General features: G+C 38.0%; 1 protein-coding gene across 1 annotated transcript in view; it reads left to right on the top strand.

Annotated features, from left to right (window-relative positions):
• The window catches only part of EPS8L2 (EPS8 like 2), a 124,682-nt gene that overhangs the window by 47,948 nt on the left and 49,734 nt on the right, over nucleotides 1–27,000 (top strand). Inside the window, exons 4-5 of the mRNA XM_058157011.1 lie at nucleotides 22,951–23,015; nucleotides 26,259–26,420. Of these exons, the coding sequence (XP_058012994.1) occupies nucleotides 22,951–23,015; nucleotides 26,259–26,420 (227 nt within the window). The remainder of the gene's footprint in view (nucleotides 1–22,950; nucleotides 23,016–26,258; nucleotides 26,421–27,000) is intronic.

Raw genomic sequence — 27,000 nt, forward strand, 5'->3', positions numbered from 1 at the left:
GAAGACCAACCAGCAGCAAGGTGGGTGGACTCAATTACAGTGGCAATTTTCAAATACCTGGAAGACCAGATTAGCGATTAATTATGATGGAGGAAATCTATTTATCTGGTTAAAAAGGTAAAGGTTCCCCTCGCACATACGTGCTAGTCGTTCCCGACTCTAGGGGGCAGTGCTCATCTCTGTTTCAAAGCCGAAGAGCCAGCATTGTCCAAAGATGTCTCCGTGGTCATGTGGCCGGCATGACTCAACCCCAAAGGCGCACGGAACGCTGTTACCTTCCCACCAAAGGTGGTCCCTATTTTTCTACTTGCATTTTTTACGTGCTTTCGAACTGCTAGGTTGGCAGAAGCTGGGACAAGTAACGGGAGCTCACCACGTTACACGGCAGCACTAGGGATTCGAACCGTTGAACTGCCGACCTTTTCGATCGACAAGCTCAGCGTCTTACCGACTAAGCCACCGCATTCCTCATCTATCTGGTTATTGAGAGTCAAAATGACTTAGTAGCACATAATCAATTAACTTTACACAACGGTCCTCATGTCTAGCGATGCCAGAGAGAAAGCTGTTTGCTAGCCTTTCTCCGTTGTTTCCCCTTTTGACTTTCCAAGCAGAAATCACACAAAGGAAAAACTGAAACATGCTCAGTATGGCTGAACTTTTGCAGAAGTCTTAAAATTGGATATTATAACTGCATTCACAGAGTTGTGAAATCTGCCTTAAAATACCAATCAGCCGTCCAAGATAAAGGAAAATTAATAGAAAGAAGTTGTGAGATCATTCTCTTTGAGATGCTTTAATTCAAAGAATTCACTGTCTGGATAGAAGTCTGAAAATGGATCCATTCCCTATTAGCTATTCGTTAACATATTACAACATAACTTTTGAAATTTTAAATTAAATATTAGGCATACTGTTTCCTTTCTTTATGGACAGAAAGGTGGAATGCCTTTTAGCAAACTAGAGTCTTCTTCACAACTCTGCCCTTTGATTACATTGGCTTGCAACTCTCATGCTGATAGCAAACATACTGACCATGGCAGTAAGCATGCAATGCATCTGAAAGGCTTAAGGTTATAGAAATGTGGCATAAAGAATAATGGTGAGGTGCTACCAGTTGTCTTTCTGCTCATAAAACTGAAAATATCCAGTATAAGGTGGATGCCAGTCCTCAAAGAATGTTCATATAATGTTCCTATAGTTGCCAACTGATGATGGGATATTCAAGGCAAGTCACTTGATATAAGAAACTATATATAATTCAAGAACAAGTTAAATACATAAACAGTACACTGATAGGCTAGTATGATGCAGGGAGTTATTGTCCATATATCTAGTCAGGATTACAACAGACCTTTTCTGAATGCTCATACTTTTCCGTGCTTTGAAATAATGAACTTATTTGCATCAGCAATACACAGAAAAGTGTGTCTTCTCCAGTAGTGTTTAATGTAAGTCCTAGAAGGCCCAGTAAACCTGACTGTTGATTTTAGTAACTTCCTGAGAATTCTGAGTAGCTTCCTGTGAATCTGTGGAGGCCCTCAAGTCATGGAATGTTATCTAGTCCATCTCTCAAGCAGGTAGCAGAATAATTTGTCTACCAGCCAGCCAGACATTTTTATAACCATAGCATTTCAAATCAAGATTTGTTTAACATCTCCATAGGCTTTATTTCCATAAATGAAATCACGTGACCACAGATAGCTACAAAATATTGGAGTCATGGATGGCTATGACTACTGAGAATAGATTAGTCAAATCTGAAGCAACAGCAAACAACTCTTTGAATTAGGTGAACTCGGAAATATCTGGTTTCTAATAGCTTGTTGAAGATGCTTGTTGAAGATGCTTGTTTAGTAATCTCTGTTAATTGTTAGCACTTGGTGTCATATTTATCTTTTAAGATAAATGAAAAAGAACAGATGAACAGAAGCAGATGAACTCTTACGGTTGAAATGAAAATGCTGCCACAGACAGCATAGGGAAGAAAAATGAGATCTTAGACTACAAAAAGCTGGGTTTGTTCACTGGTAGTCTTTAAGGTATTACAGGATTCTCTTGTTCTTCTATTTGTGTGTGTATTCTCTGAGAAGACTTAGAGTAAAATTAAACCTCCTTCTCCCTTTCCTTGAACAAGTCTGAACTGAGTCAGTTTAGTCTAGTCCAAACTTGACAACTTTAAGACTTATGGACTCAGCAAAGCTGGCTGAGGAATTCTGGGAGTTGAAGTCCACAAGTCTTAAAATTGCCAAGTTTGGACACCCCTAGTCTAGTGGTTAAGATACCAGGCTACAAAGTAAGAGACTGTGAGTTCAAGTCCCACCTTAGCTACAAAAGCCAGCTGGGTGACCTTAGGCCAGTCACCTATTCAGCCCAACCTTCCTTACTGGGTTGCTGTTTTGAGGAAAATAGGAGGAGGAAGGTGTGTTGATTATGATCATCTCCTTGGGTTATTTATAAAAATGATAAAAGGCTGGATATAAATAATCAAATAAACAAACTCCACTGTTTATTTCAATGCAGTATTACCAAATGAGTCTCAGCTCTCTTCTGGTAACAGAATTTGGCTCCCTAATCTTTTTTTAATGTTGTTATTTCTTCCATATCATTTTCGCAAGAGAATAATTGAAATCCCAGATTTATTTTTCCTAATTTTGAATTTGGTTGAAAATGAATGCAAAGAGGTAAACTAATTATCTGAAAGCATAAAAGTAATATTGCTGCTTGTTTATCATTGCTAATATATCACTTAGCAAATAGGCCTGGATGTGAATTTTAGAAACACAATCCTCCTTTCAAATTGTCTCATTCTCGGTGATTAGGCATTCATTCCTTTGGACAAATCCACATTTTTGCTTATATACTCCTTTGACATCTATAATTGTGAACTAATACTATTATGTCATGCCTTCTTCAGGTTGCAAGTATTTGAATTATTATATTCTAAATGTTGCAAATTTCCTTGTTTTTCCCCAACAACACTGAAACCTCATTTTTGCTTTTCCTGCAGTGCAAATTAAAATTAAAATCTAATATGGAATCACAACAGATGTCCAACTGTGAAGTTCTTGGTGCTAAGCTTGGTTGGGTGCTTGCAGATATTTCATTACACAACTAGGAAACTTCACCTAGTTGGATACTACTATTACTATTACAGTCATATTGGGAGCTCCAAAGCCCTTCCAGGCTGGAAGGATTGAATGGTGACAATATCATTGCCCGGGAGAATGCCCAGTTAAGGGCTACTTTCACATCCCCATTTAGTTGCGCATCGAAGTGGTACCCATTTATCTACTTGCGGTCACCTGCTTTCAAACTGCTAGACTGGCAGGAGCTAGAGCATGTCACAGGAGCTCACCCCTCCCATGGCAGCAACTGGGTCTTGAATTGCAAGCCTGTCGATAGTCAGCCCAATGTCCTAACCTCATGATCCATTGTGCTTCTAGTTTGGTAATGAAACATTTGCAAACAAAACCAGAGTAGCAAGAGCTCCATTTCAGAGGTTTCAGTGCCTTTGTATATGGTACGAAGGGTTATGTTTCCTGTTTTATAGAAGTGAAGTCGTGCCTAAGAATGTGGCACCTTGCATAATCTTATAGTTACAATATAGTAGCATGCTGTTCTTGGTGAGTTTTATTTGGCCAGCTGCAGTCTTAAATTGATTTTCAAGGTAGCTATGTACTTGTAATTAGTAATAGGTGTAGCTGTTCAGAGACATGGCATGGCAAAGTCATAAATCTGCCATGCCATTTGAATAAAATAGAATAGAATAGAATAGAATTTTATTGGCCAAGTGTGATTGGACACACAAGGAATTTGTCTTGGTGCATATGCTCTCAGTGTACATAAAAGAAAAGATACGTTCATCAAGGTACAACATTTACAATACAATTGATGATCAATATATCAATATAAATCATAAGGATTGCCAGCAATAAGTTATAGTCATACATTCATAAGTAGAAAGAGATTGGTGATGGGAACTATGAAATGATTAATAGTAGTGCAGATTCATGAAAACCTTTGAAAGGCTAGTGCTTTCCTACCTGAAAACCATCACGAATCCGCTCTTAGACCCCTTGCAATTTGCATACCGAGCAAATAGATCAACAGATGATGCTGTTAATATGGCTCTGCACTACATCCTACAACATCTTGAGTCTCCAAAGACCTATGCAAGGGTCCTTTTTGTAGACTTTAGTTCAGCATTCAATACCATCATTCCAGACATTCTTCTAACTAAGCTAAACCAGCTACAGGTACCGGAACAGACTTGTAAGTGGATCACAAGCTTCCTAACAAACAGGAAGCAGCAGGTGAAGCTAAGCAAGATCACATCGAATACCTGTACAATTAGCACAGGGGCGCCCCAAGGCTGTGTGCTCTCCCCACTTCTCTTCTCTCTGTATACCAATGACTGCATCTCCAATGATCCATTTGTTAAGCTACTGAAGTTCGCAGATGACACAACAGTGATTGGTCTCATTCGAGACAATGACGAATCCGCATATAGACGAGAGGTCGAACGACTAGCCTTGTGGTGCAACCAAAACAATCTGGAACTGAACACACTCAAAACCGTAGAAATGGTGGTAGACTTTAGGAAAACCCTTCCATACTTCCACCTCTCACAATACTTGACAACACAGTATCAACAGTAGAAACCTTCAAATTTCTGGGTTCTATCATATCGCAAGATCTCAAATGGACAGCTAACATCAAAACATCATTAAAAAGGACAACAAAGAATGTTCTTTCTGCGCCAACTCAGTAAGCTCAAACTGCCCAAGGAGCTGCTGATCCAATTCTACAGAGGAATTATTGAGTCTGTCATTTGCACCTCTATAACTGTCTGGTTCGGTTCTGCAACCCAACAAGAAAAACACAGACTTCAGAGGATAATTAGAACTGCAGAAAAAATAATTGCTACCAACTTGCCTTCCATTGAGGACCTGTATACTGCACGAATCAAGAAGAGGGCCGTGAAAATATTTGCAGATCCTCGCATCCTGGACATAAACTGTTTCAACTCCTACCCTCAAAACGACGCTATAGAGCACTGCACACCAGAACAACTAGACACAAGAACAGTTTTTTCCCGAAGGCCATCACTCTGCTAAACAAATAATTCCCTCAACACTGTCAGACTATTTACTGAATCTGCACTACTATTAATCGTTTCACAGCTCCCATCACCAATCTCTTTCCACTTATGACTGTATGACTATAACTTGTTGCTGGCAATCCTTATGATTTATATTGATATATTGATCATCAATTGTGTTGTAAATGTTGTACCTTGATGAACGTATCTTTTCTTTTATGTAACACTGAGAGCATATGCACCAAGACAAATTCCTTGTGTGTCCAGTCACACTTGGCCAATAAAATTCTATTCTATTCAGTAAATAGTCTGACAGTGTTGAGGGAATTATTTGTTTAGCAGAGTGATGGCCTTCGGGAAAAAATGTTCTTGTGTCTAGTTGTTCTGGTGTGCAGTGCTCTATAGCGTCGTTTTGAGGGTAGGAGTTGAAACAGTTTATGTCCAGGATGCGAGGGATCTGCAAATATTTGTTCACAGAAAAGTAGCCAAATCACAGCTTTTAGCAACACTCTACTGTTCCATACTTGCCTGCAATCATGGTGCTAACCAGGGTGAAATGTTCCCGGTTCAAACCAGATAAGCTGATCCGGTAGCGATGGCGGCGGCTGGTTCGGAAAACCAGTAGCAAAAATCCTTGCCCATGCCCAGCTGAGCTGCGCAATCATCAGAGCCTTTTTTTTACTTTTAAAAACATTTTTTTACAATCTATTCAGTCGAAGAGGTTGTAAAAATTGCTTTTAAAAGGTAAAAAAAAAAAGGCTCTGACGATCCCAGCTGAGCTGCCTGATCGTCAGAGCCTTTTTTTTTTACTTTTAAAAGCATTTTTTCTATAACCTCTTTGGCTGAAGAGGTTGTAAAAAATGCTTTTAAAAGGTAAAAGAAAGACTAACGATCCCAGCTGAGCTGTCTGCGAACCAGTAATAAACCGATTCAGATTTCACCACTGGTGCCAACCTATGCTAGTCTTATACAGTAGAGACCTCATAGGATAATGATTGTTACAGATGGACATGTTCCAATAGAAGAGAAGCTGTAGATCAATATCTGTTGAACTGTCAAACTCTTGCTGCTCTCTGAGTTTGGTTGTTTACTTGCAAATGTTTCATTAGGAAGCGAGACAATATTGCCTAGTTGAGTAATGAAGTGTCTGAAGTACACATCCAAGCTTAGCACTAAGAACTTCACAGTTGGACATCTGTTGTCTTTCCATACTAGCTTTACAATTTGCATTTCAGGAAAAGCAAAACTGATGTTTCAGTGTTACTGGGGGAAACAAGGAAACTTGCTACATTTGGAATTTCAGGATCCCAAGAAGACTGAGACTAGGAGGGGAAGTTCCCAAGTGAATTCATATCTCTAGCACCATGTGCTCTTTTCAGTTTTCCTGTCTGCAACATGAGAAATAATGCTGATTTATTCAACAGTCTAGTTAACAAGGATAATGCTTATAAAACATTTTGAATCTTGAAAATGCTGTACAAATGCTTGCAGTTGAAGTTGCATGTTTTGACAGGCAATCATTGCTCTGGTGTTTTCACCACATGGAGCCTTCTCCCAAGAAGGAGGAAGCGTTGGCTGCATCAGTGTTTGCTTTCTTTGCTGGCTTTATCACATTAGCTAATAGACAAAGGAATGCAAGCACTTTACACTAATCTCAAGGTAAACATTAGACATGATGGAAAGGAATTTAGCTGAGAGATTCCTCTATAGGCCTGCCAACCCAGTATCAAGAAAGCAGTGGATTTCTATTTGTGTAGTCATTACAGAATATAAGTCCCAAAGGTGCTTTTTCAAGAGGCAACTGGACTTTCTGTTTTTCTTGGTTGGTGAATGTTATACTGTACACATCCTTTTCGTAGAATGCTTTTCTCTTTCCAAAGAAGGGTGGGAACATTTCTCCTTTTTTTCTTGTTTCAGCAAAAAAATCTATGAGTGGGTTTCCAATCATTAATAAAAGTAGCTATTGTCCTTTCTCTAGTCTAACAAAAAAAAAAAATCATTTTTGCCATCTCTGCTAATTCTGTCACCCTAGCCAGCCATTCGTCCATTGTGGGTTTTTCCGAGACTGTCCATTTTTGTGCATATCATTTTTAGCAGTTATCATATATAAAAATAATGTAACTCTTTTCTAATTGTCTGTTATTCCTCTCAACAAGAACAGTTCTGGTTTCAATGGAATATTAATCTTTAAAATATGGATTTGGATTCCCAACATTTGTGGCACTTTAGAAAGTTACAGCATATTTGGGTTACAGTTTAGATTGATTGATTTCTTGGATACCTTAATAATAAAGCAATACTGGACAGTATTGGTACAGTAGCTGAACAACAACTCCCAGCATCCCTCATCACTGACCATGTTGGCTGGGATTGCTGGGAAATGTAACCCAGCATCCAGGCAACCAAAAGTCGGCCATTCCATTGTAGATAAAGTAAAAGGAACTTAAGGGCACCACTGTTTTTCTTGAAGACGCTATGCTTCTCATCCAAGAACCTTCTCCAGTTTTGGAGTAGAAGCGAAACATCTTCAAGGAAAAACAATGCCCTTTGGCTTTTGAAAAAGCACCTTTGGGACATGCAGAGAACTTATGGGAGAAGTGTACTGGGTGAATGAATTCCTCTCACAAAGTCATACCAACTGCACAGCCAGTGTGGTAGTGATTAAGATATTGGACTGAAATCTGGGAGACCAAAATGAAATCCACCATCCACCATGGAAACTCACTGACAAGTTGATTTAGGGACAGTCTCTCTCTCTCTCTTGGCTCTTTTAAGACTTGTGGACTTCAACTCCCAGAGTTCCTGGTCTTAAGTCCACAAGTCTTAAAAGAGCCAAGTTTGCAGACCCCTGAGCTAGCCTATCTCATAAGGTTGGGTTCTGGTGAGTAAAACTATTTGAGCTCCTGGACGGAAGGCAGGGTAGATATCTTAATCCTCCTTACCTAAGGGGAAAAAACTGTTCTTGTGTCTAGTTGTTCTGGTGTGCAGTGCTCTATAGCGTCGTTTTGAGGGTAGGAGTTGAAACAGTTTATGTCCAGGATGCGAGGGATCTGCAAATATTTGTTCACAGAAAAGTAGCCAAATCACAGCTTTTATCAACACTCTACTGTTCCATACTTGCCTGCAATCATGGTGCTAACCAGGGTGAAATGTTCCCGGTTCAAACCAGATAAGCTGATCTGGTAGCGATGGCGGCGGCTGGTTCGGAAAACCGGTAGCAAAAATCCTTGCCCATTCCCAGCTGAGCTGTCTGCGAACCAGTAATAAACCGATTCAGATTTCACCACTGGTGCCAACCTATGCTAGTCTTATACAGTAGAGACCTCATAGGATAATGATTGTTACAGATGGACATGTTCCAATAGAAGAGAAGCTGTAGATCAATATCTGTTGAACTGTCAAACTCTTGCTGCTCTCTGAGTTTGGTTGTTTACTTGCAAATGTTTCATTAGGAAGCGAGACAATATTGCCTAGTTGAGTAATGAAGTGTCTGAAGTACACATCCAAGCTTAGCACTAAGAACTTCACAGTTGGACATCTGTTGTCTTTCCATACTAGCTTTACAATTTGCACTTCAGGAAAAGCAAAACTGATGTTTCAGTGTTACTGGGGGAAACAAGGAAACTTGCTACATTTGGAATTTCAGGATCCCAAGAAGACTGAGACTAGGAGGGGAAGTTCCCAAGTGAATTCATATCTCTAGCACCATGTGCTCTTTTCAGTTTTCCTGTCTGCAACATGAGAAATAATGCTGATTTATTCAACAGTCTAGTTAACAAGGATAATGCTTATAAAACATTTTGAATCTTGAAAACGCTGTACAAATGCTTGCAGTTGAAGTTGCATGTTTTGACAGGCAATCATTGCTCTGGTGTTTTCACCACATGGAGCCTTCTCCCAAGAAGGAGGAAGCGTTGGCTGCATGAATGTTTGCTTTCTTTGCTGGCTTTATCACATTAGCTAATAGACAAAGGAATGCAAGCACTTTACACTAATCTCAAGGTAAACATTAGACATGATGGAAAGGAATTTAGCTGAGAGATTCCTCTAAAGGCCTGCCAGCCCAGTATCAAGAAAGCAGTGGATTGCTATTTGTGTAGTCATTACAGAATATAAGTCCCAAAGGTGCTTTTTCAAGAGGCAACTGGACTTTCTGTTTTTCTTCAAAGACTTTCAGTTTCTCATCCAAGAAGCTTCTTCAACTCTGACTGGATGGTGGGAAATGGAACGATTTATACTCCATGCAGACAGCTGGTCATTTGCATTCTTTTAGCGAATCATTAGGGTCACCTGGAGATTTATCTGTGTCATCAGGGTTACCTGAGTGGTGCAAATGGGTTTGGAGCCTTCTTGGAAGGACTGTTGAAAGGACTGTGTTGTAGTTTGGAGATAGATGATGTTGTATCCCTCCCCCTCTGTTGAGAGAGGACCATTCAATTTTGACATAAACAACCTCTTTGACCCCTCTTTCAAACCAGCAGTCCTCTCTGTCCAAAATGTGGACTTTGCTGTCTTCAGAAGGGTAGCCTTTGTCTTTCAGATGCAGGTGGACTGCTGAATCTAGTCCTGTTGTGTTTGTTCTCCTATGTTGTGCCATGTGCTTATGAAGTGATTGTTGTTTCCCCAATGTACAGATCTCGCTACATTGTATTGCATATACCACATTGCTTAATTTTTGTCTTGAGTGTTTTATCTTTGGGGTGGGCAAGCTTCTGCCTTAGTGTATTCTTGGGTTTGAAGTGTGCATATATGTTATGTTGGCTGAAGATTCTCCTGAGCTTTTCCGATATGCCTGCAACATACGGAATGACAACATTGCTTTGTTTATTGTTTTCTTCCTTATCTGTTATGGAGGAGCTCCTGTAGGGTCTTTTTTGATTTCCTTCCATTCCCCATCATGCAGTCAGAGCTAAAGAAGCTTCTTGGGTGAGAAGCGAAATGTCTTCAAATAAAAACCAAAAACTCCAGTTGCCTCTTGAAAAACTACCTTTGGGACAACCATGTCCTGGATGACTGAGAATCTCCATAGACATTTACAGAATATAAGGCAATTATCATCGAAATCACAGTGCAGGTGTTCACCATATCCTCATCATTATGATCTTAATAGTGGCATACCAAGTGAGATGCTTCAGATGGCTTCAAGTATGTAAGAATTGTATTCTTTCTACAAGTTGTATTTCTCTTATCTGAATCTTACCCTAATGTAAGATTTGCTTCTTCTTGAATAAGTCATGTCTCCTAGATTCACACTCAATGCTAGGTCATTAAACAGAGCTTCCAAACTATTATGATTAATTTGATAGAACATGCTACTCCAGATCAAACACATTTTGGCATAGTTTTACATCTATGATCAAGCATTGAAACAAGGAGTTACTGCTGAAATAAATTTGCTTCTCAGGTTATATATGTAAAATCTTGTGCTGATTTTTCTCGGGCTATTTCTTGTTTTCCAAATATTATCTATGTATCATAAATAATCTGAATCCATTCTATGAGTTTTGATGGTGGATATCTGAATTGTTATAGCCCAAATATTGTGGGCCTAAATATAATTCAAAAATAAATTTTGACTTTTTCATAGAGCAAGGGCATAATTAGAAGTAAGTCTTGTCTGTTTCCCCCAAAATAAGACATCTCCTGATAATAAGCCCAATTGGGCTTTTGAGCGCATGGCAATAAGGCCAAGCTCTTATTTCAGGGTTCAAAAAAATATAAGACAGGGTCTTATTTTCAGGGAAACACGGTAGGAGTGTATGAGATATTTGTATAATATTTCCTCAATGCTTTATCCTTAAAGTTTATTGAATAATAGATATTTGCTCTTCTTTGTTTTTGCATCATTCCACTTGCCTCACTTATGTAACATTAACAAAGCTTTAAGGAAAAGGTGTGTAATCACAATTAGCTTGGGTATCTGCATTGTAAGATTAATTAAATATATGGTAGCTTTCTCTGGTGTCCTAATTTCCCCTCCTTCTCCCTGAACTTGTGCTAATAAAACAGTACGATGGCATAATTAAGAACACCTGATCCAGGGTGTTCCGTAACAGGATCCATAACAGAAAGGCGGCAACGATTTGTAGCCAGACTGAAATTGATTTGCTATCACCAAACATGTGAGAAGCAGATTTTTGTTAGCAAGCAGTGTCTCGGGTACATCTGGGCAGTTGTACATCTTACAAATGGCAGTTAAGAAGCAAAAAAGAAAACTGTCTTCCAAAACTGGGGGTGTTCCTTGGAACCCTGACAAGAAGTTTGTTTTCTTTCTCCAAAGGTTTGTACTGTACGTGAGAAAGTCCTTGATTCATTGAGAGTGGGGTGGGGAACTACGGTTCCTTTATGATGTGTGAACTTCAGCTCCCAGGTGCCAAGTGTCCGAATTTTGATCACGTGACTATGGTGATACTGTAATGTCTTAAATGTGAAAAATGAGTGTGAAAAGTGTCACAAGTCGCTTTTTTCAGTGCCATTGTAACTTCAAATGGTTGTAAGTTAATGTATATAACTATATATAATTATACACTGTATTTGTGTATAATTTTTGTTAAAGATTTTTTAAAAGAATAAAAACAACACAAATATTGAGGGGGAAAAAGAAAACTAAAGAAAAGTTATAAGTGAAAAAAATGCAAAGCAAGACATAGAAAAGAAAAAATACTTTCGGTTTTAATAGCAATCATAAGTACATTTATTGTTCCCATCACCAATCTCCTTCCACTTATGACTGTATGACTGTAACTTTGTTGCTGGCAATCCTTATGATTTATATTGATATATTAACCATCAATTGTGTTGTAAATGTTGTACCTTGATGAACTTATCTTTTCTTTTATGCACACTGAGAGCATATGCACCAAGACAAATTCCTTGTGTGTCCAATCACACTTGGCCAATAAAAAATTCTATTCTATTCTATTCTATTTATATTTTACCCTCTCTCTCATAATATAATTTCCTTCTTTCCATAATTTAATTTAATTTTCTACTTATCAACCCCATAAATCACAAGTTCATTTTTTTCTTGTTTCAGCAAAAAAATCTATGAGTGGGTTTCCAATCATTAATAAAAGTAGCTATTGTCCTTTCTCTAGTCTAACAAAAAAAAAAAATCATTTTTGCCATCTCTGCTAATTCTGTCACCCTAGCCAGCCATTCGTCCATTGTGGGTTTTTCCGAGACTGTCCATTTTTGTGCATATCATTTTTAGCAGTTATCATATATAAAAATAATGTAACTCTTTTCTAATTGTCTGTTATTCCTCTCAACAAGAACAGTTCTGGTTTCAATGGAATATTAATCTTTAAAATATGGATTTGGATTCCCAACATTTGTGGCACTTTAGAAAGTTACAGCATATTTGGGTTACAGTTTAGATTGATTGATTTCTTGGATACCTTAATAATAAAGCAATACTGGACAGTATTGGTACAGTAGCTGAACAACAACTCCCAGCATCCCTCATCACTGACCATGTTGGCTGGGATTGCTGGGAAATGTAACCCAGCATCCAGGCAACCAAAAGTCGGCCATTCCATTGTAGATAAAGTAAAAGGAACTTAAAGGCACCACTGTTTTTCTTGGTTGGTGAATGTTATACTGTACACATCCTTTTCGTAGAATGCTTTTCTCTTTCCAAAGAAGGGTGGGAACATTTCTCCTTTTTTTTTTCTTGCAGAGAAATTGTCTATGGAGATTCTCAGTCATCCAGGTCTTAGTTGTCCTAAAAGTGCTTTTTCCAAAGGCAACTGGGCTTTGTTTTTTCTTGAAGACGCTATGCTTCTCATCCAAGAACCTTCTCCAGTTTTGGAGTAGAAGCGAAACATCTTCAAGGAAAAACAATGCCCATTGGCTTTTGAAAAAGCACCTTTGGGACATGCAGAGAACTTATGGGAGAAGTGTACTGGGTGAATGAATTCCTCTCACAAAGTCATACCAACTGCACAGCCAGTGTGGTAGTGATTAAGATATTGGACTGAAATCTGGGAGACCAAAATGAAATCCACCATCCACCATGGAAACTCACTGACAAGTTGATTTAGGGACAGACTCTCTCTCTCTCTCCCTCCCTCCCTCTCTTTCTCTCTCCCTCCTTCTCCTCCATCTCTCTCTCTCTCTCTTTCTCTCTCTCTCTCTCTCTCTCTCTTAACCCAGCCCAGGGGTCTGCAAATTTGGCTCTTTTAAGACTTGTGGACTTCAACTCCCAGAGTTCCTGGTCTTAAGTCCACAAGTCTTAAAAGAGCCAAGTTTGCAGACCCCTGAGCTAGCCTATCTCATAAGGTTGGGTTCTGGTGAGTAAAACTATTTGAGCTCCTGGACGGAAGGCAGGGTAGATATCTTAATCCTCCTTACCTAAGGGGAAAAAAATCAATTATTAGTAAGCTAATAGGTCAAATGTTATCTATGAGTGTATTCTTTTAATGGGATTAAGAAGCTTGCCAGGTGCATTTTTTGAGAGCATGAATGGTGTCTGGCAATAGCATCTTACACAGATGTTGTTCAAGCTTTGCCATGTTCGAAAAGGAGAGAATGGTTTTGCTTTCCTCTTGCCTTGCTCATTGTAGATGTATGAGTTCTGAGTAGGAGGTACCTTTCATTACAGATCTAAGACTTGGAAATGCCCCCTTCAGTCTTTTTCTGCATTATTTGAACAGCTGTGTGACCACCTTGAAAGCCATGCAAATCCAACATACTGTGAATAATGTGAGATTGTTGAATTTTGTAAGGACTACATGCCAGAAGACTGGTATAAGGGCAGGGGTGAAATGCTCCCGATTTGGACTGGATTGCCCGATCCGGTAGCGATGGCAGTGGGTGGTTTGGAGAACCGGTAGCAAAAATCCCTGCCCCCCCCACCCCATGCCCAGCTGAGCTGCACGACCATCAGAGGTCTTTTTTTTTACTTTTAAAAGCATTTTTTCTTCGCTTTTTGCTTTTAAAAGTAAAAAAAAAAGAGCCTCTGATGATCACACAGCTCAGCTGGGATCATCAGAGGCTTTTAAAAGCATTTTTTTACAACCTCTTCAGCCGAAGAGGTTGTAGAAAAAATGCTTTTAAAAATAAAAAAAGAAAAGAAAAGAAAAAAAGTTGGCCACACCCACCCAGTCACATTACCCCTCCCACCAAGCCACGCCCACAGAACCGGTAGTAACAAATTTTACATTTCACCCCTGGATGAGGGTAACTATTCCCTTTCCTGATTTGCTTTGAATTCTCTTTCCCAGGGAGACTTTTTAAAACTATAGCTACAGATGTCAAAAAATAATAATAATAATGTTTATGTTCTTATGGATGAAATGGTCACCAATAGCTGATAAGTTGTTCTTGTCTATTATCTGAATGATTTTATTTCTGATCTCAAAGTTCTTTTGAGATTTACTCATGTGAAGTCCAGCCAAGAAATCTACTGTCTTGGTAGTAATAATGGATACTGTTCTTCTCTGTGTTGTACAAGGGTTTCATTCTGATAGTTTCATTCTACTAATGTAGAAGAACTGTTAATGTATATTGCTAGTTCGTGTAGGATATGCCATACTCTAAGTAAATAAATAAATAAATAAATTCTAATGGCAGATTAAAGCACACGTATAAACATATATATGCACAAAGATTGCAGCCTACACATAACAAAGAGTTCAGAACCCACAACATGATATTTTTATTAGAACAACTAAAATATTACAAAAAGTCTCAAGTTTTTCACTGTTTTTTCCTCTCCTAAATGGGATCAAACCTTGCACTTCAGATTTTCTTCTCAGGGGTTCTTTTTTTTTAAAGGAGAATGATAGGTCATTGAGGTGTATATAAACAATAACTCTATTTTACATGCCTGGATTTTATTCCAGTTAATCTTAGCAAAGCTGCACCTAAGTAAGCATAATAAGTTTTAATTGATTGCATTAAAATCCATAGACATATTTTTCCACCTTATTCTATTTCGTCTTCCTTTCCTTATTTTATGTTGCGTTACAGTATTGTGGAAGAAAGTCAACTTATTTATTCCCGTAAAAGGATTTCTTTCTTTTCTTTGTAAAAGGACATTAATCTTTCTTCATATGTGCCAAGCTTCATGTTCGATTGACCCCTCATTTAAGCAAAGCTTTAAAAAAATGTGGTACATATTTACTTTAATTCCAACGTTACTCCTAGATATTTGTTGAATGTTTGCTGAAGGCCATGTTTACCAAACTATTGGTTAAATCCTTTATTGTACTATACACTGTAAATTCCATTCACCTGCTTAATAGGCTGACAGAGAAATTGGTTTTCTGAGATTCTGTTAAATCAAAGCCTATTGCTTTGAATGTCTGGGGGGAAAAGACCACAGGAATATTAAAAGAAAAACGAAAAACTGCCTTTTAAGTTATTTTGCTAGTATTTAAAAAGCTTCTTATATTTGAGAAGGAGGTCAAATTCTGAGCAGGATTGAATGAGATCCACATTTAGGTGTCTTCAAATCCTTAGCTGATGGATTCAGATATCTCTCTAATACTATGATAGAAATGTTGAGGAAGAAGATATGGAAAATTCTGCTAATCTAATGCAGACTGGCACTCGCTTAAAGACAAGGAAGCTTAGCAAACATTAATGTCCTCAAAACATAATTGACCCAAATAATATACAAATGAAATTTTAAAGTGCTATTACTGAGACTGAAGTATCTTTTAGTCTCCAGTCCTATCCTCATTTATCTTAAAATAGGTAACGATGAATTCAATCATTCTTCTAAGTAGCCATTGTAAACTGAGCTCTTACTATTCATATCATAGTGCCCACATACTGTATTAATTATTTGAAGCAGATATTGTTTTTATCTCACCATTTCTGTCAGACTTAAATTTAAATTAATTTCAGATTAAAAAGAAGAAAGAAGAGAATATAAGAAGTATATTTTAAATTAAGTAGTCATATGTAAAACTTTCTGCAGCAAAATAGTGAAATACAGGGCTAGTCAAAACTACAGGCAGTGTAGGAACTCCAAAAGAAAAAGATAAAGGAATATAATTATTTATAATAAAAAAAGGTTCTGAGTAGATAATATTGATATACTTCTAATTTAGAGGAAAGCCTACATTAGATAGAAAAGTCTTGAGCATGCATATAAAATAAACATTAGAGACAAAAAATTATAGAGACAATAATGATTTTAAGTACTGTGCACACTTCAAAGTGAATCAAAAGATGTAATTTTTTCCTTTTATGTACACCGAGAGCATATGCACCAAGACAAATTCCTTGTGTGTCCAATCACACTTGGCCAATAAAAAAAAATTCTATTCTATTCTAATCACTAATTCATTGCTAAATGTTCAGCAGCATTTTAGAGACCAAGGATCATTGCAGCAAACGGTTTCTGCTGGCTTTGCTTCTCTTTCTAGATTTTTTTTCAGTCTAGGGTAAATAAGAAGCATAATTCTGAGTTTTAGAAGAGAAATGTTCCTTCCATCTTTCTTTTCCCCCACAAGCTTCTGTGCCCAAATTGTGGCTTGAAGTTAAATGAACAAAACCTTTTTTCTCTCCAGCAGAAAAGCAGGGAGTTGAGTGCTCTTTTTATATTAAAGAGTGCTCTTTACATGCTAAAGAAAGCATCCTTCAGTCAGACTGAATGTTGATTCATTGACTGTCTGACCCTGTCTGGCATGGGAGACTTGGATGGATCACAACTGCTACAGGCTATTTTCTGTGATATTTTGCAGTAAAGCATGTGTAAACTTACCCTGGTTTATTTGTAATGGACTTCTCAGTTGGCAAAGAAGGTGGCAGAAATTTGTGAAATTTATAGGGCCAGAAAAGCTATGTATTCCTTCTAGTTTGAGGATATTAGTTTCAGGAAGCAGTCAGCAAGAATCTGCACTGCAATGAATTTATTCATAAATGGCGTGCTAAAGTGTGCACATTCTGTTTCTGAGATTCTGTAAGGAAATTCCCTTTTTTCTTTCTTTCAGTGAATGTGGTTCAAAAGACCGAATAGCTAGCCTACTTGCGAGATTGATGCTGGGGCATGTTTCAGTGTTTTTCAGGCATGTAAGGCTTGTCTCTAGTTACTGGTAGCCTACCAGGTAAACATCAAATGTAAGATGCTCTGTAGTCCGTGTTTCTTGGGCCAGAATTCTATTTTGTTGGAATAAAAATGGGGTTTCATCTGCTATGGACAAAAACCAGCCTATGATACCTCCATATCATTACTTGGTTTCTACACTGATCTCTGGATTGTCAAAGGGACATATCAAAAGCTGAGGTCTGGAATGATGCAACCAGATGATTTGAAACAGCTCTTCTTAACACCCAAATTTTCAATTCCAATTTTTAACCTCTAAATGTTAACCTCTATTTTTAAATTAGACTTCTCTTTGTCTTTATTAGTGACCACCCTTCCTGGGATTCAGGGCTAATTTTAGCTATTTCATGGTTCAGGATTTTAAGCTCTTAACTATTTTTAATTGTTCTGTATTTTTCCTTTACTTTTAGTCGTTCTGCTTCTAGCGCACTCTGTGCTGGTCTTGTCCAATTGCAGTCTTAGTTCAGTCTTTAGACCAGTATGAAAACTGGTCTTGGACCAGAAAAATAAAGATTTATTTGCTTTGCCCTTGAATGGCTTAAATTCTGACTATCTGTGGAATCTCCTAAAGTTGCTTGATTAATCCCCCTTGATCAGCAGAGAAGTCCCTTCTGAAGATACCCCCACCTACCAGTTTCAACTCTCTGGTACTTGGGAAAGGAAGTATAGTTCCCAGGAGGTAGGATGCACTTCCCAGAGCAAGAGTGGGCAATTATGCCACCTTTACGACCTGTGGACTTCAACTCCCAGAATTTCTGAGCCAGCATAGTTGCCCACCTCTGCCCTAGAGAGAGCATTTGGCCCCCATTTTCCATACATTTTACAAGTTGTTAAAAATACATTCCTGCTTCTAAGCTTTTTATTCCTAATGAATGTACTTGAATGCTTGGATCTTATTTGGCCTTGAATTGTATGAATGGTTCTTTGTTTACCTTTTTCTGTTGTAAGATGCCTTGATGGTCAAATAGATAGGAAGGTGGGGCTTCATCCTCTACGTTGAGTAACACACAGTATGGCAAAATAGATTGATTATACCAAAAATTGTGTCCTGCAATAGCTCAGGAAAAGAAGATTGACCTGCAGTTAATGAAGTAAACAAAGAATATCACTGTAATGGAAGCTTTCCTTAGGGCCTGGTTTATCTTTTGTGGGGAGAACTTGCTCCATCCCCTTCTTCACAAGCATAGCCTTTTTCAGTACAGGACATGGACAACAAATCTTTATCCTGTTCTGAAGATCTTTTCTAACTAACCTTTCTGTATAGACTTACCTTTGATCTAGAAAAATAGGCCTCTTGTGTCTAAATACCATAATGTGACTTGCTACTATTTCAGTGATATGTAACAAAGAGGGGAGAATTTGTCATTTCCTTCCCATGTCTCTAGTTGCATACCACGTTATTCAGGTATAACCAATGGAAACAAAAAACTAGATTCAGAACTGTCTTGGATGAATTATAGCCTCTCTCCCACTCCCTGACCCCTAAAACCTCCTCTCCCATTTTTGTAATTCCATTGGTCTTTTGTGCTCTTTAAAGATAAAGGAATCTCTGTTCACCTCCTTAAACTTTTAGTTTTATTCTGAAATTCAGATTTCTCCAGCTTGCCATTTTGTGTGAACTATGTCTTCATTTTTATTTTTTCAACAATAAATATTGAAAAAGAAACATTTCAATATCAGATTCCTTGAATGAATATTAAACTTAAATTAACAGTTTGGAATTCAAATGCTTCTTTATAAATGACCTAAGGGATCTTATGCCACATAATATTTTTGTTAAATGTTTTCATTTCTTAATCCTATACTTATATTCAGAATATTACCTCAGGTCTTGCTAGTTTATAGTAAGCTAGTATATAGTTATTTGGATCTTCACCTGGCTGGCTCAAGTCAAGATTTGGGTTTAACAACTAAATTGGCTTAATCCAACCACCCTGACTTAAACTCTTTCATCAAACAATCTGGTTGTTCTATAAAACCAGAATGTTTCTTTTAAAAATCATTCCCTCCAGAAGGAATTGCTGAGTATAAATATTCTTTTTGTTTGTCTTCTGTTGTGCTAATATCCCAGCTTTTTACTCCCTTGACACTCTGGCTATCATGTTATGAAGTACATAACTTTCCTATTTATGTCAGTAACATTCTTTCCCTGAGGTTCTTTTATAGTATGTTTGTCTTTGGTCTCTTAGCAATCATTTATTCTTGCTTGTGATTTTCATCTTTCTTTTTTTAGTTGAATTTTGTGTTTCGGTTGTACAGATCACAGGATGTTTTTAAACTTTAAAAATACATATTAAAATGTTGTTTTCTAACCTGTTATGATAACCCATCAAATTAATTCATACATACTATTATTAAATTATTGTAAATTATTTCTAGTTTACTGATGTCTAAGTCAGCCAGATGTAGCTGGAGAAGAAAAGAATGTTGCAAATCTCTCCAGTCTGGTCATCTGGATGCCTATTATTCAACACAGACGACTAAACAACATCTTATTTGTATAATCATTGTCAAGTAGATTTCTCACGCAGACATCTATGAAACTCTTCAAGTTTGTCAGGACAAGGGTGTCCCAGGCCATCTGGCAAGTAGGATGCCCAGGAACATGTTTATTTTTTCCCCAGAGTTTCCATTTATGATGTATTTTGGAGAAAGCAAGAAAAGCATAAGTGCTGCAGGCTACTTCTGCTGCCTGCCTGCAATCTGGCAGTTCAAATCTCACCAGGCTCAAAGTTGACTCAGCCGTCCATCCTTCCGAGGTGGGTAAAATGAGGGCCCAGATTGTTGGGGGCAATATGCTGACTCTGTAAACCGCTTTGAGAGGGCTATAAAGCACTGTAAAGCAGTATATAAGTCTGAGTGCTATTGCCATTGCTAAAGCAGAAAGCTCTTCAGAACAATAAGAGAAACATTTGCTATCCCTTATTTTTTTTCTCTTCTGTGTTAGAAAATAGAAATCCTAAGAAAGAATGAGAATATCCCCTGCTCTTGTTTTCCTTCTGTTATGGTCCAATCATTGCACTTCACAAATCTTTTTAGTACCTATATTAAAATAGCTATAGATCCCTCGCATCCCATACATAAACTGTTTGAACCCCTTCCCCAGGAAGCCGCTACTGGACATTGCATGCCTACTAGACACAGAGTTTTTTCCCTTGTACCATCACTCTGCTGAACATCTAATTCCCACAGTACTATTTTATGTATAGGTATATTTACTCATGTAGTACGGTTATATTATTATTATCTTCTCATCTGTTCCACCACCTTCTCTTATTGATATCATTATTATGATTATTATTAATTTGTTATGATTATTTTGCTGTTTTGCATGTACACTGAGAGCTTCTTCACAGGAGATAAATTCCTTGTGGATCTAATCACATTTGGCCAATAAAGTATTCTATCTTCTATTTATGCATATATAATATATACAAGAGATGTTGGCTTTGCAGCTTTTCCTTGTCGCAGCTATTCAAATTATTGAGCAGAAAAATTGACACATGAACTTAAAATAGAGACAGGGAATGCTTCAGTGCCAGGTTTTTGCACTCTGGTATTGATCAGTTGGAAGAAAATACTATTGGGCCTCACTATTCAAATCAACAGCAGTGAAAGCGACATTTGGTCAGACTCCTTTTGAAACTAAAAAATAAAAACAGTGTGGAAATGATCCAAGGGAGGCAGTAAACCTGATTACTTTTTAGCAGGAAGCTGCGAGTTATTTCTTAAGCAAACCTTTTCACATCTAGTGTCTTTTCTGCAAAAGTAATGGAATGACAGTATGACACCTAACAGAGGCAAATGCAAACTTCTTTATTTACAAAACAAATATAAATTACAGTTATACATCTGACATGCTAATTGTAGTAATGAAAAAAGGTTTTGGAATAGTAGTGATTAAAAACTGAGAATGAGTCAGTAGAGTAACAAAATAACAGAGTTGGAAGAGACTTGGAAGATCTTCTAGTCCAATCCCCTGCTCAAGCAGGAGACTTTAAAACCCCTTCAGAGAAATAGTTGTCCATTCTCTTTTTAAAAATGTGACTACAAAAAAAAAGTGATTGCCGTTTTAGGCTGCACCAATAGAAGCATAATTTTCATCTCACCTGAAGTGAAGAATTGTAATGGTATGTGGGAATGACCTTGGGTGTAGTGTAATATGTGTGTGTGTGTGCAGGAGAGAGATGCTGCCTAGGGAACAATCAAGATAAGAAGAGGCCTTAGCACACAGTTTTATAATGAGTAAAGAAAGAGACTCTGAAAGGAACCTCCTTAACTTCTCTGGCTATAAAAGAGACGGCAGATTTGCAGGAGTGATGTCAGCCTTCCCAAGTAGACCAGACCAGAAACTTGATCATATGAACTAATTATACTCTTAATATAAAGCTACATTAACAGAATCTTTCTAATTCAACCTGTAAAGTCCTAAAATGGACTGGAGCTGAAATATTAGAAAAACCTCCTGTCATATAATCTTACTTGTTTATTAGTTTTTCAAAGAAAGCCCTATTCCCAAAAGCATCACTGACAAGTATTACATAATACAATTCCATAATACATCTTTGTGATGTTGCCCCAACTTTTAAATGCCCTTTCTAAGACGATGGGATGAGCAACGACTTTGCTTTTATATGACACCAAATGACAATGTTTCTTTTCCTCTAGGTATTTTTTTAAAAAAACATTTAAAAAAAAAATAGCTGGGTGGTTGGTTGATTAATAGATGGAAAATGTGTTTAATGCTATATAATTTGTAATTTTATTGTTACATAATATTCAATAATATTGTTACATAATATTTTTGCATTATGTATAATGTTCTGGGATTTCTTATGGTTCAATGGCAGTGTTTAAATAATAAATAAATGAACATTTGTGGATGGTTGATCTTTTTTGATATGCAACGTTGGCCAGTTGGTCTTTTTGACCTGAAATCAAAGCTCAGTTGCCTTCCAGGTACGTAGGTTCCTCTCCTCTCCCCTCCCTTCCCCTGCCCTGCTGTTGTGTCTGCGCCCCTCTCAAATGCCTATTTCATCTCAAAAAACCTCATATAGAACTTTTTAAAATTCATTAGTGTCTGATCTTTGAACTTCAGTTCTTAGAATTCCCCAACCAATATTCCCATACTGAATGTCTGCTATCAAAATGTGATAGTTATCTGTTGAAGGAGAGGATGTGCGATGTGGGAATTACATCCTAATCATATCTAGTTAGCAAATGCCTATTTGCTAACTCAAACCTCTCAAATGCCTATTTCATCTCAAAAAAACCTCATATAGAACTTTTTAAAATTCATTAGTGTCTGATCTTTGAACTTCAGTTCTTAGAATTCCCCAACCAATATTCCCATACTGAATGTCTGCTATCAAAATGTGATAGTTATCTGTTGAAGGAGAGGATGTGTGATGTGGGAATTACATCCAAACCATATCTAGTTAGCACTAAGTATGGGGAAACTCTATCAGGAGGAAAGACTGTCTTTGACACTGAGTGATGGCCTCGCTTTATCTCTGAATAATGAAGAAGTCAGACTGTGTGTTTGCCAAGGAAATACCTAGTTAGGGACTTACTTAACTAAATAATACCCATGCATGCTAAAATGTTGCTGTTATTTCAATAAAATGGTGTGTAAAATCTTCTATAAACCAATTAAATAAAACTATCAGTAATAAATAAGCTATCTTGAAAGGGGAAAAAAGGAATACATTTTTGGAAGAAAGCAATCTAAAAAAGCTAGCCAAGTCTTAGAGTGATTGTTATCCTACATTTTTTTCTCCCACAGAACAAAGGAAGAAATACTCCAACTCAAACGTCATCATGCACGAAACATCTCAATACCATGTCCAGGTGAGTTGTAAACTACTTAGCAATAGGTAAGGGAACTGAGTCAATGGGCAACCTCTTTGCACAACTACGATCACAATAGGAATAAGTCACAGGATGGAGATAGTCAGCTAATAAATCTAATAAAATAAACAATTTCTTTGAAGTTAACACTAAAAATGCAGCCCTAGCAGTCTAGCAGGTTCACTGTGACCAAGCAAGAGAAGAAGGCAGTGGTAAACAACTTGGGAAATCCTTCTATTTGCTTGATTTTCCCCTCTTTTTTCCCAAGATTACTGGAGGGAGGAGAGGTGATAAATAGCTGGTTGAAATCAGTTCCTTAAAAGGGGGAAAGCTAAGTTTTCCCCATGCCATTTATGTTCCCATCATTTAGGAATACTTCCCAGTGCACCAGTGAGGCTTTTTAAAAATATTTTTTTTAAAAAAACCTTCTATTGGTACCTTTGTAAAAGAGAATTGCGCCAGATGGGGAGACAAAGGAAAGTATTGGGTTGGAGGTTCAAGCTCTGCTGGTCCCAACAGGCCAGAAGCCAGTTTCTCTGCTGCTGGTGTAAGCCTTGGTTTATTCAGTGGATGGAAGAACGGAGGGCCCGCATGAGGAATCCTGCTTCCCTGTTTCATGTTCATTCTGACTGCATGCTTACAGTCTGCGCCTCTTATAAAAGGCTGGGATTATATATTCAAATGCACCTTTGTCTAAAATAAGCAAATCTTTATTTGTGCCACATTTAAGGTATTTGAGCTCTCAGAAGGCTGGAGTTGGAACTGTACATATGACTTAAATTCTCGTGATTCCTTTTGGAAATAAGCAATAAGATGATTGTGAGCATTTCCACAGGAGTGATGCGTTTGATCTTTCAGTAACCAGAATATACGTCTCTCCTTATCATGTTTGTTCGGGCATGAAGTGAGCTTTCATCCTGAACTTTAATCAAATAAAATATGATTGGCGGTACACCAAGTTCTCATAAGTAGATTTCTCTTGATTAGTATGGATACATATCAATACATATATTATTTCTAGAATTCTAAGCCAAGGTCTTTTTCGTTCTTAGCAAAAAAATTGTTGCATGCTGGCTGGAGAATGCTGGGAGTTTTAGTCCACAGAATTTAAACTTGCCAAATTCGAGAAGCACTGTACTAGAGCATTTCCCATCTGGAAGCCTTGCAGTAATTTTGATGCTTGCAAATCATTCCTCCAAGGGCTACTAAAATGCCCATCTTACTACCAGATTAAAGGTCCAGCTCTCTCTGATGCTCTACCAGTTGAAGTGCCATTCTAGCATGTCCTCCGTTGCAAAGCCTCAGTGAGAATATGTTCTTTGCAGCAATGAGGGAATTAAAGGGGAAAATGCTGCTATGTCTTTTATCACTTCTCCAGTTGCAAACATCGCCCAAACTTATTAACCAATTTGGTTTCTTGGCTTTGCTTTAGAAAGGGATTAAGGAAACTAAAAAGGTTTTCAACCTCCCAGGAAAAATCTTACATTTCCTTTTCAGATAGACAGAATTCAGCAAGTATGAGTAGGGATTTCAACTACCCTGGCAGTAGAAAGTATTGTCCAAAGATTATAGGGTAGGGTAGGGTAGGACCGGATCGGATCGGATAGGATAGGGATCGGATCGGATCAAATCAGAATCAGAATCAGAATCAGAATCAAGCTGGAAGGGATCTTGGAGGTCTTCTGGTCTAGCCCCCTGCTCAAGCAGGAGAACCTATACCATTTCAGACAAGTGACTGTCCAGTTTCTTCTTAAAAACCTCCAGTGATGGAGCACCAAACAGTAGTGCTGTTATACTTTTTTCTCCTAAGATTTTGTGCAGCTGTTTTGTTTTTCCTTAAGAGATGGTCTGCCTTTTTAGAAAAGATGGTAGGAATAGCAGGGAACGCAGCTGGGATGTAAATAGTCAAGAACTTGCTATCAAATTCCCTCTTCAGAGCAGAGCAGTTGCAAGATAAATAACTTTATCCAGAACTCTGTCAAGTCAGCATAGTGCAAAATTAAGTGAATATGTGTTTTGCTTGCTGGATTATGAGGAGAAGGAGGTCAAGTGCAGGACCGGCATAAGAAGGTCTACAATGGGCAAACTTCTAATCCAAGAAGCTGGCCTTTTCACAGCCAGCACTGGTGGTCTAATTGAGTTTCCTAGGAGAATGGATTAATGCAATTTTGAAGGGTCTTTTACACTTCCCTCTGCTGGATGATAAAGCCATAGTGGTAGCATTGTGTTAATTTTTCCTGAGCCAAGGAAGAACAGCTTCTTTTCATCAGCCAACAACAGCAGGCAGATGGAGATTAACCTTTCCTGTGTGTTTTGTTGCACTGTTTGATAACAATGTTCTTGCTCCTGGCATTATCATCAGTAGGGCCTGCACAAAAATAGCTCATGTATGCAAATCCTCACATCTAGAAAGCAAACTGTTGGAGTGTGTTGAGCCAAGGAGGGCTTTTCCCCCTTCAAACTAGGGCAACAGGTTTTGAGCTGAGGTGGAATTATTACAAGTCCAATCATGCCTGGCTGTTTGTTTGGTTGTTTTTTTTAATTGCTTGCAGAAAGCTGAATGCCTTGCTGTGGTCTATCTAAATGACTCTGCACTAAAGAGAAAGAACTAACTAAGGGCTGCCACGTGTCTTTAAATATATAGGACTTAACAGTTCTTCGAAACAAGACCTAGAATTTGGCTGCAGGTCCTTGTCAGTTCACATAGCTCTTTTGCAAATTATCTTCTATAAAGCAAGATTTGAGAGACTGCTGATAAACAAAACCATCAAATCTATAGCAGTGGTTTCTTTTATACACTGGCAATATTTGCACCATAGAATTGGGGGACAGCCAAAATCAGAGAGCTTGTTTGGTTTAGTGTTAAGGCACCAGGATAGAAACCAGGAGACTGTGAATTCTAGTCTTGTCTAAACCATGAAAGCCAATTGGGTGACCTTGGGCCAGTCGCTCTCTTCCAGCCCAAACCCCCTCACAGGGTTGTTCTTGTGGGGAAAATAGAAGGATGAAGGAGTATTAGGCATGTTCGCCATTTTGATCTATCTCTAAAGTAAGAAAGATGGGATAAAAAAACCCTAATAAATAAAATAATTCACAAAGTGTTATTCTGCTGTTTATCACTAGTAGAAACCAGAGTTAGCTGTCTCTATGAACTTGCATGTACTCCATGAATACAATCAAACTCTGGAGTTAAATTATTTATCATCCCTGTTTGACCTTTTGGGGTGTTCCCCCCCTTTCCAGCACCTGGCTACCTTCATCATGGATAAAAGCGAGGCCATTGTAACAGTGGAAGATGCCATCAGGAAACTCAAACAGCTGAGCTCCAAAGAGAAGATCTGGGCCCAAGAAATGCTGCTGCAGGTGAATGACAAATCTATTCGACTGTTGGATTGTGGAACTCAGGTGAGCAGCAAAAACCTCTTTTGGAGGGAATGGTGAGGCAAGTTACTAAACGTACATTAAAAATTAAGATTTACATAAACATATTGAATATTATTTCTCAGTGGGTTGATGAATTGCCACAGGCTTTTCTAGGAATATTAAACTGGATGGAATTCATGCTCAGACCAACCACAACAAAAAGTCAACAGTCTGCCCAATTTCTTCCGCCTACGTGCATAGCAAGCACCTTATTGTCTGTGTGCCTGTATTCCAGTAGGGATAGGACTGATCTAATCAAGCTGACTGAGCAGAGGGATGAATTGCACATTAATGGAAATGCTTTCTGTTCTGCCAAAGCATTGGGTGATGGACAAGAGAGGTTGTTTACATTACAGTTAGAATAAATGGTCCTGATAGATTAGGTCAGGAGCTGTGCTGGTAAATAGCTTGTTAAAAACATACAAGGCAGCCTCCCCTGATCTAGCACCCTCCAAGTCGATTGGGCCACAATTCCCATATAATGGATGGAGATAATGTATTTGGAGGGCATCAAAATGATAAAAGTCTGGGCTCCCTCATTGCACTAAGCCACAGAGTGATT

Source organism: Ahaetulla prasina, chromosome 1 (genome assembly GCF_028640845.1).
Source record: "Ahaetulla prasina isolate Xishuangbanna chromosome 1, ASM2864084v1, whole genome shotgun sequence".
Taxonomy (NCBI): Eukaryota; Metazoa; Chordata; class Lepidosauria; order Squamata; family Colubridae; genus Ahaetulla; species Ahaetulla prasina.